The sequence below is a fragment of the Ictalurus punctatus genome, chromosome 15 (assembly GCF_001660625.3).
Source record: "Ictalurus punctatus breed USDA103 chromosome 15, Coco_2.0, whole genome shotgun sequence".
Classification (NCBI taxonomy): Eukaryota; Metazoa; Chordata; class Actinopteri; order Siluriformes; family Ictaluridae; genus Ictalurus; species Ictalurus punctatus.
In genome coordinates, this window is record NC_030430.2 from 10,364,003 (window position 1) to 10,374,995 (window position 10,993).

The 10,993-nt window shown below is 37.9% G+C and overlaps 1 protein-coding gene across 3 annotated transcripts in view; it reads left to right on the forward strand.

Annotated features, from left to right (window-relative positions):
• The window catches only part of slc2a4rg (SLC2A4 regulator), a 66,901-nt gene extending 56,305 nt beyond the window's left edge, over window positions 1-10,596 (forward strand). The window contains exons 6-9 of one of the 3 annotated variants that reach the window (XM_017486741.3): window positions 6-258; window positions 458-577; window positions 2,975-3,093; window positions 7,203-10,596. In XM_017486741.3, the coding sequence (XP_017342230.1) occupies window positions 6-258; window positions 458-577; window positions 2,975-3,093; window positions 7,203-7,314 (604 nt within the window). In that variant the 3' untranslated portion in view covers window positions 7,315-10,596. The remainder of the gene's footprint in view (window positions 1-5; window positions 259-457; window positions 578-2,974; window positions 3,094-7,202) is intronic. The other 2 variants (XM_017486742.3, XM_017486743.3) reach the window with 2 other exon arrangements.
• The last annotated feature ends 397 nt before the right edge of the window (window positions 10,597-10,993 follow it).

The window sequence follows — 10,993 nt, forward strand, 5'->3', positions numbered from 1 at the left end:
TGTAGGCGGAACGGAGATTCTGACTACAGTGATGGTGAGGAGGACTTCTACTACTCAGAGATTGCGGTGAACATGGACACACTGTCCGAAGGGCTGTCAAACCTCACACCAACCTCGCCCACCACCACTGGCCCACCCCCCGTCTTTCCGCTTGCTAATGATATGTCACAATCCAGGTCTGCCACTGTGATCCACAGTCCGCTCAGCCAGTCAGCTCCCTCCGCACTGTGCCATATCCGCACTGACCATGCTTACCAGGTAGCTTTCCTCGCCTTTACGCTTACATAAATTTTGTCGTAGCTCCAGCAGTAAGAGTATGAACATAATACACGTTGGTCTGTATCAATCCATATACATTGTATAATATGTTTAGTAGTACAACACCAAAAACGACACTTGCTTCTATAGTGGGCCTTCTTAATATATAGCTCAGGTTTTGTGGCATGTTGTTTTCTAGGCCACTGCTCCTGTCAGCATTCCTACTGTGTCCTCTGAGCCATTGCACAGCCACAGCACCATCAATGTCTCCTGGCAGTCACCTTCCATTATCTTTAAAAGCCAACTAGTAAGAAAGCATGTGGGTTTTTTTTTCCCTTTCTTTCAAAAGACTTTTGTAAAACTGTAACAAATTTCTAAAATATCATCAGATTTAATAAATAAATAAATAAATAAATAAATAAAATCTTGTTTTTCCCCCCTTATGGAAAGTTGACAATTGGCAGAAAAATAACAAGTAACATATAGGCCAAGAAAAATAACACAAAATCCCAACTCTTGAAGGTATCAAAGCAATTCCAATACCATGTTATACAAGCCAAGTTTCATGCTCCATCTCTGCAAGCTAAATTTTTTGTGTATATGTTGATTAAGAAACATTTTTTAAAAAAAATATTATTCTAGAAAAATTCCTTTCAGAATATGTTATGTTAAACAGAGAAATTATTTACATGTGATTCGATAGTCTCTTTACCTTTAGTGCAAATGTATTTCAATATTTTAAAAAAATTGGTAGCATTTTCCTGTTCAGTTCATTTTCACATGCCAAATCTGTAATGATAAATGTTGTGTTGTCTTTTTTTTTTTTTTTTTTTTTGATGACTCCATGTCATCAAAGTATGTGGGGGGAGCTTTTCATTTCTTGCAGATCTTCCTGTTTCCTGTCACACATGCTTAGTTAATTAAATAGCAGAGAAGATTAAAGATGCAAAATCTGGGTACAGTTTTTTACTGGCAAAGAGTATTACTCCAAATAGGGATCACCACCACTAAAACACAGTCTCGCCCAATTTCCAAGGAGAAATAAATATAAAAGATCATGTTATTTTAATCTTTTGACATTATCATTGAATGGTAATGACTTTCATATTAAAAGTAATAATGCAGAACTTAAAAGGAACCCAGACTATGAAGACTTGTAGGCCTTAACACGCAGTAATTTCCTTCTCCTACTAAAATACGTTAGAAACATTAAATATGTTCATTACTTTAAAAAGCCTTAATATTTAATACATATTTTAACCTCTGGAGGCCGCCATTATGTAACATGCGGAATGCACTCTGAGTTAATGACGTAAAATGGTTGCACTTGAGCACTCGAAAAAAATTAGCTACTGGCCCCTGCAGCAGGAAATGAATGCCACACTGTGCTGCTTTTGGCTGTAATTTTCTAGTTCTTGTGTGCTGTGATACAGGGGATATCTGTAAATATAATCAAAGCCATAAGAGTCTAGTTAGTGCTTTTCTGTATATTCTCGTTTCGTAAAGCTCCTGTAAAATTAGCCTAAAACACCTAGCCAAGGCATACCCAAAGTAAAATTAAAGCTGTTCTTGAACCATGCATAGTTTTGGTCTTCTTTGAAAGGATGACTAAATATCTTTACATAATTGGATTGTTTGGACCATTGCCAGCATAACAAGACTGTTTTTGTCAGGATTTTGTAAATCAGTGGATTACTGTGAGGCGTCATATGAGGTGAGTTGCCTCTGTTTCCTAAGTGTGTGTTTGTATATTGATGGTCTGACAGAGACATTGATTGTAGCTGCTGTTGTGATTGTATCTTGAAACGGTTTATATCAATCGATTCACAAGAATCTTAGCTTTCCAAAGATATGAGCACCTTCGTACACACAGAAGCTGTGTAGATAGCATAGATTTGCTCATAACATGGTGACAGAGCGCTGGCGGGCCATCAGAATTTTAACAGGATAAAGTATACGATGCAGAGATGGCCGATAATCTCTAAAATTATTTATATTAGAATACGTTTCATCATAAAACGATAGTTTAATCTATATGCTTACCTTGAACAACAAAGGCTTTTGGTTGGCATCAACGTGCAGTTGGTACACAGACACCATCAATTTTGCCCCACTCTCAGCTCCTCACCTCTCTGATCGTCTTCATTTTGATGTACAATTTGAGTAATGTCTTCTATATTAGCCTCCTCGCTTATGTTATGCTTGGGTTCAAATTGAAAAGGCTGAAGACATGTATCGCTGTAGGGTCGCTGGAGAATCAAGACCATTGCAATCATTTGACATCACTACCCAGAATGCATTGCGGTGTAAACTGCAATGGTGGCCTAGGTGTGCAAGGATTTAAAAAAAAAAAAAAAAAAATTTCAACTGACATCTAGAGTGTTTTTGAATAGCAGATTTATATAGCAGATGTCAGCATCAATCTAATAAGCCATACAAGTCTTCACAGTCGGGGTTCCCTTTAACAGACTTGTGGGATGTTTGTTTTTTGAGAAAAATGTGAATCAAAGCTGCAGAACCTGAACTGTTACTGTATCAGGTCATTCTTGTTATATATGAAAAAATCTGAATTAGGGGTTAAAATAATGTTTTGTAAAATACTTCACAGAATTCTATAAAATACAGGAAAAACTGTGAACATTGAAAAATGTATTTTTTGTACATATTAGTGGATTTGCTTCACAGTTGGGTCACATTTAAACTTTGCTTCTTGCAGGGTGCAGTAAATCATGTCGGCATTTTGAGCACTGGGGAGAAGAGACAGCCTGTCACACATACTGTTGGCAAGACACAAACCACCACCATTTCTACACCCAAACCCAGCACCGGAACCAGGTACAATGAGGGTGCGTGCGTGCGTGCGTGCGTGCGTGCGTGCGTGCGTGCGTGCTCGCTCTCAAAGATCAGCCATAACATTAAAACCACTGACAGGTGACGTGAATAACGTTGATTATCTCGTTACACTGGCACCTGTCAAGGGGTGGGGTATATTAGGCCACAAGTGAACAGTCAGTTCTCAAAGTTAATGTGTTTGAAGCAGGAAAAATGGGTAAGTGTAAGGATCTGAGTGACTTTGACCAGGGCCAAATTGTGATGTCTAGATGTCTGGGTCAGAGCATTTCCAAAATGGCAGGTCTTTTAGGGTGTTCCCAGTATGCAGTGGCTAATACCTGTTTAATGGTCCAAGGAAGGACAACCGTTGAACCGGCAGTTGATGCACGTGGTGAGCGAAGGCTAGCCCGTCTGGTATGATCTGACAGTAGAGCCACTGTAGCACAAATTGCTGAAAACGTTAATGCTGACTATGATAGAAAAGTGTCCGAACACACAGTGCATAACAGCTTGCAGCGTAGGGGGCTGCGTAGCCGCAGACCAGTCAGAGTGCCCATGCTGACCCATTTCCACCGCCAAAAGCACCTACAGTGGGTATGTGAGCATCAGAACTAGACCATGGAGCAGTTGAAGAAGGTGGCTTGGTCCGATGAATCGCGTTTTCTTTTACATCATATGGACAGCCAGGTGCATGTGCATTGCTTACCTGGGGAAGAGATGGCTCCAGGATGCACTATGGGAAGAAGTCAAGCCAGCGAAGGCAGTGGGATGCTTTGTGCAATGTTCTGCTGGGAAATCTTGGGCCCTGGCATTCATGTGGATGTTACTTTGACATGTACCACCTAATTAAACATTCTTGCAGACCAAGTGCACCCCTTCAATGCAATGGTATTCCCTAATGGCAGTGGCCTCTTTCAGCAGGATAGTGCACCCTGGCACACTGCAAAATCTGTTTAGGAATGGTTTAAGCAATATGACAAAGAATTCAAGGTGCTGACTTGGCCTCGAAATTGCAAGCACAATTAACCTCAGAAGAATCGGAAGTTGGCTAATTTGGGCTAATAAAAAGACGGAAAGTGCAGTAATCCCTCAGGTTATGTACAGCATAGAGAGGAACACGACCCCTCCCCTTCCAGTTGGTGCGAGCTGTCAGTCACCTGTGTGTAGGATGGCCGAAGGAGGTGAACCCCTGGAACTTTTCCCCCGTCGAAAAAGACGAAGTCTGTTGTATGGGTATTTTTCGGGTACCAAAAACATTCAGACGGCCATGGTTTGGAGGAGGAAGGACATCCAACTTGTAAGACGTGTTTAAGGAGAATGGCTGCTAGAAGAGGCAATACGTCAAATATGATATCCCATCTACAGGAGCACCACCCGTCACGCTTCACTGAATTCAAGGTAACTCTATCTTGAAATGGACATTTGCAACAAGCTAAGAGAGTTAGCGTGTTTAGCACTGGTGAAGTCAATACTACTGGCTTGCTTCTGAGGCAGATAACATGGCTAATTAACTAGCTAACATAAGCTAGCCCCCCCATCTCCCCCATGTTTCTGCACAGAGCAGGGAAGAGCGAAGTTCTTTGCCAGTGTTTGTGTTGTACGGAAAAAGACCGTGTGTGCGTATGAGACACACTCACGCGCTCACTCTGTGTTGATGTGCGTCAACACTGAAATAACAGTAATCGATTTTATAGCATTATTATTTAAAATATTTTATAATTATTTAACCTGACATACATGTTTACTACTAGGGATGTCACGATACCAAAAATCTAGTAGTCGGTACCGATACAAGTAAAAATGCACGATACTCAATACCAAAGTCGATACCACGGTGTGTAATAATTAATAAATAATACTTAAACATTAATTCCTTTATTTAAACATTTGAATATTATAAAAAACAATAGTGGCAACAGTCACATCATAAAAAAAAAAAGCAATGACAAAATAGATATATAATAAATATGTAGGCATAAAATGGTTTTTCTTTGAGATATTCTGAAATGTGGTCTCTGGTTTCAGTGTATAGTTTGGGGATCTCTGTATACATGAAGTAATTTCTGCTTGGTAGCTGGTATCTGGGGTTGAACTGCTGAAGCATTTGCTGGAATCCATGCTTTTTCTAATTTGATCCATGCATATGCATTCAGCAACTGCCCTATCCAGTTTCCTTGCTTCGTTTGAGTTTTTGTCATATTTTCTGTGCCTTTGAAGAGCTTCTCTTAAGGTTGGCTGTGTTAATGTTTGCTGACTCTGCTCCTGACTCTCCTGGTGGACATCCTCCACCAGAGAGAGTGAGAGAGAGATTTTAGTTATCAAACACTGTCTGACAATGACTAAAACAGTGGAGTCTACAGGTGCTAAGGTGCACTCCTAAACACACACCTTAAACACTGAATGCAAACATTAGTTTAAATTCACTGACGTGCTCTCAGGCCGAAAAGATTTATTAAAACCATTAAAATTAAAATAATTATTTAATCTAGTGACATTAGGTTACATTTAGCTGACAGGACACGGGCTGAATGGCGATGCATGGTAGCCCATTAGGAGGTAGCTTATAACACTGCAATGCGTTAGCATTGTGAACATATAACAGGCTATCGCTAACATTACATGGAGCATAACGTTAGCTGGTTTCATGGCCGCAATGCCCATTGCCTCAAACAAACATAATATAGGACCGTCTTTCAGGTGCTTCGCCAAATTCAAAATGTTTCCTCCCTTTGTTTGAAGTGTACGATAGCATCGTTTGCATACCGGCTTCAGAGCATCAATTATATGTCCGTTTTTTCCGCCTCGAATGCGAAGTATTTCCATATTCAACTCTTGCCTTTTTTCCTCTCAACGAGTTTCGGAGGAGCTGAACTTGTCGCCATAGAAAAACATAGATACACACTACAAAAGTTTTTCCCGTGTGCGTAGTTCTTCTTCTTTACCACTTGTGGACCGACTAAAACACTTGCGTGTATTTGCTGCCCCTATCAACCTCGGTACTTCCGGTACTTTCATTACAAACTGTACCAACGGAACTGCAGAAAAACAAGTACCGTCACGTTTTAAGAATGTTGGTACCGACTTGGTAACGAAGTATTGGTTCTCGTGACATCGCTATTTACTACTGTTCCAAATATTCTATATGTTGCTTAAAAATAAAATAGATCATGTTCAGTGGGGGGAAAAAGTTGTTTTTTACCCAGACATCAAAATAACACGTTAGAGCTGTAGTCGCGATACCGTGAAACTGTGATATTTTTGGTTAAGGTTATCATACAGTCAAAATCTCATGCGTACACTGGAGTGAGACCACAGATGTCTCTCGAGCTGTCATGATCTTTTTCCCAATAAAATATCTTTGGTGCGGCGCCTCGCGTCTTTTGCCCAATCAGAATCAAGATAACGGCACCGTCTTCTTTTCCTTGGACAATTTTGTGCGGTACTACAATTTTGAGGTACGTTTGCTGACTAACTAAACCTTAGGTAACTAGTTGCCACAGTAATGTTAACTTGCCAAATCAAGTTACTTTGTCGGTTAGTAAGTAAGTCAAGTGTGTCAGGACAGTAGACAAGAGGCTGTGCAGCAACATCAATTCGGCAGGAACAAGAGACAAGGCCCAAAAGAGACAAGGCGACAAAAGAAGTTGCACAGAGTCCGATAGAGGAAGATGGAGTTTGATTGTCGGCCATCTACAAGTGCTGCAGAGGAAAGGTTTGACGCTGAAGAGGAAAAAAATGTTGCAAGAAAGAGCCACATTGCTAAGCAGTGAAAACAGGCACTTGAAAGACTTGCGCAGGCCAAAAGAATGAAGAAATAAACTTTTTGAAAAGCAAGTTGTGGCTGGTATGCCAGAAAGTTCAAATGAAGTGGTATCAATAAATGTGTTTTTTTCTACTTGAACAAATTTTGTCTTTTCCCTTTATTTTCTTGTTAGAGTGTACAAGAATGCTTTATTTACACAAAATCACAAAAATTTTATTTTGGGGGAGGATGCCCCCAGACCCCCTTACAGGGATTTCATTCGTAAACATGTCACCTTTTTCATGTCTTAGGAGTTTGCAGGTCTGTTTTAATGATGTCACTAATTCTTATTCTAATTCTTATTACCTAGAAAACCCCGGGGAGAAGCGAAGAAGTGTCGCAAAGTGTATGGAATGGAGAAAAAAGATCTGTGGTGCACAGCATGCCGCTGGAAGAAAGCCTGTCAGCGCTTCACTGACTGATTTTACTCTTTCTCTTACAAACATAACAGGCTCTTCTAACATCAGTGTCTGAATCACTGACTCATTGTTGACCCTCTCTTGTGCACCATAAAGGATTCCATTCCTTGAGGACTCTCAAAATTGTGTAAGGGCTTTTCTAGCAAGTGAGCTGTTTTGTGTCCTGTAAACCACAGCGAACAGTGAACACATTTCACTCTTGCGAAACATTGGGGGGAAAAAGAAAAGAAAGAAAAAAGTTGGAAAAAATACAATATGCATTAGCTTTTGCTGCACTACTCTGAAGCAAGTTTTTTTTATTTTTTGTTCTTTTGCAGGCAAGAAAGACATTCTGATAAAATACCTAGCGAATGAAACTTTTATTTATATATATATATATATATATATATATATATATATATATATATATATATATATATATATATATATATATATATATATATATCACACAAATTTCTTTGAAGGGTTTTTTTTGGACAATTTCTAATCACTATTCAATGATAGACTTTATACAGTCCATTTTACAATGAGCTGTTTAGGCAGGGCTAAACTTATCAGTTTAATTTCTTTAACCAAAGTTGAAGAGTCTCAATCAGAATATGTCCAGAATTCTGCTCTCTCTGGAGTTTAGGCTTTATTTAATTTTCAGTTTGTATTTTTACACAGGTAAAACGGATAAAACCATCTTTCTGAATCTTATTGAGGTCATGGCCATGATGCTCATAAGTTTCATGTAGCTTTAACCATGAAAAGAAATGTTCTATTGCTTTAGTCAAATCAGTACTTCTGTTAGCATCTACTATATTCTCCCCTTACAAGTCTCTATTGATATGATGCACCTTTTCAGAATTCTCTCATAAGTTTGTTATAGTGAGAAAATATAAATTAGCCTTCATAAAAGATCTGGTTCATTTTCTGATCAATCTTGCACCAGCTATTTTATCCTTGTCATACAAAGTGAAACCATCTCTGTTATTTTTTGATAAACTGGTATTTTTGTAGTGAACTACAGTGTTAATTTAAAGGTGAGCATGTTGACAGGTACAGCTCACTGTAGAATGTGATTTGTAGGTAATAGCTGTACTTCACTGTGATCTTATGAATTGGTTATGAGCATGCCTGTTCATTCTACTCACTGACCAAACAGGACTTTCAATAGTGAGTGGCCACTATTCAGTCCAAAACTAAAAACGATACCAGAGTCTCAGCCTAAAAGTGTATTTCTCTAGCTTTTGGCATCCAAGAATGGCCACAGATTTAAAAGGTGATGGAGCTTTTCCTGGCAAATACTGTTTGATACCTCTTTAAATGTAGACAGTGCCATATATTCCACTGTGCTAGCTCTTCTCACGCCCTCTCTTTCTTTTTCTGCTGCCAGTCAGACCAACACAGCTGCAAATGATGACTGTACACTTGTGCATGCACACACACACACAAACAAGCAGGGGTGTCGTCTTCCCCAGCTCTAAACTATCTCTATGATTTCACTTATCAGAGCTCCTATTGATATCCTAAAATTGTCTTTGTAAACTCTCTTAATTATATTAAATATTAATGTCTCAGTTGTTTGCCTCCTTGCCTGTCAGACATCCTGCCCTATCTAAGCACACAGCAACTTGATCTTGTCTTTGTTTGTGGTGAAAAAGAGTGGTTCCCTCTGGTGGTTGTAACTTTCACTAAGTGCCAATTAGAAGAACAAAGAGAGGTGTTTTTTATTAAAAGAAAAGAACTAAAGGAATTGCACTAACGTGTACTGCACACAAACATTGTTTTTATGTGGCATTTTTATATGGATGAATTGAAGTTTTTTTTTAAAAAAAAAGAAAAAATCTTTTTGGTTATACAGTAACTGGTCTTAGTTTTGAACTATAGATTCAGGGATGGAGGCTACACACTGGCTCCACAACAATAAGCTTAACAGTAAGCTTAACTTTCTTGTTGGTATCTACATCATGCTAGTATTGATATTGGATTGGCCCACATTTCCTGTTGTCCAGTTACTTGTAAGTGGAGTGTCACAGCTTATATTTTCTCTTTTCATTTTCTCTTTCCCTGACATAGACCTTCCTATGTCTATGTCAGGGAAATGATGCTTCAATTACCACAGTGACACTTCAAATGCAGGTAGTTGTTTGAAATCTGAAAATGCAGTTGTCCACGTTTTTATTATTTTATATTCTGCCTCATTTGCTATGGCTTCTTTTATAATGTAAAGCAGAAACTTAAAATTGTAAGAAACTGTTTTTAACTGAAGATCTAGTGAAAATGTAGTTCAACATTTTTGTTGGGTTCAAGTGGAAAAGCAACAATGAATGTAAACTCTTCAAAAGAAAAAGCCTTTAAACACCTGTCACTGTTGCTAAAGTGATGTATTCTGTTATCTCATTGACATTTACAGTTTGAGACCATATCTAATATGCTTTCAGTGAAAAAGACTTAAATTACAGTGGCGTTTATTGGCAAGAGAACTAGTCTCACAGAATGCAGCTGTATCTTTCCATCACTTTTTCTACAGCCTTGCGTTATGCACATCCTTCATCACTTATTCTAGCATAATGATAGTCAGAACCTGTCAGTGTTTTGCTTTTCTTTTTTTTTCTTTCTATTGTCAGTTAAAATGCTCTCCAAATAGTGGGTTTTTTTTGTTTGTTTGTTTGTTTGTTTTTAATTCAGAGTGAATATTAGTGTACAATTGCCAGACAGGAGATACTTAAATTAGTGAGTTTATTTTTGTGCATATTAAGTTGGTCCTGTCCTGCACATTCCGACAGACTGCTTATTTGTGTTTTTGTTTGTCTCCTTGCTCATTCTGTCTGTCAGGCCTTACCCAGGAAATTAAGCTAAACACCCAATAAATGTGCAGTTTCACTTTGCATTTTTTAAAAACATTTTAGATATTACAGGGCAAATTGAATGTAATGAAATGTAACAGAAACCAGCTTTCAGTGCTAAAAAAAAAAAAAAAAGTGTAATCATTTTAATGCGTTTTACTGAGCACAGTCTTTGTGTTTTTTTGCTTTTGATCTTTATTTTTAGTTTATTTTGGCATGACCCAGTTGGCCTTTATCAGAAACAACCGCTCTTTGATGTTTTGGTTGATATTTTCTGCATGTCTTCTGTATGGTCTCACTAATAGAAACATTTTTGTGACATGTCTGAAGTTCACTGTTGTGAGGAGAGCGTGAAAGACTTGATTGAGTGGATGGATATGTAGCTTATGTTTGACAAGCTGTATGAGGAAAATATGATTTATATGGATGTAATTAAATCTAGATTTCAGAAAGATCAGCTTTTGTGTATTTTTATTACATTGCATTATCATTTTCTTTTTTATAAGCTGTAAGCTGGCATTGTTGGGAATTAGAAAAAATGTATTATTATTTGTGTAAAGTACAATATGCTGTACCAAAATATTGTCATTAAAATATTACAAATGCATAATTTGGATTTGTCCTCAAAAACTGAGGATGCCGAAAATTTGTTTAATTTCTGAACAAATTTTGATTAATCATTCTTTATCACTCCTTTAAATCCTGGAAATATTAAGTATAATGCTTTTGATAAAAACAGATTGTTCACAGTTCAGTCATGTTCATTTTATATTAAAATACATTTTCTTTACATATAAACCAGTGTTTTTTGGAAATTTGCAGTGAGAGATAGTCCTACTGCTCTGAGATGG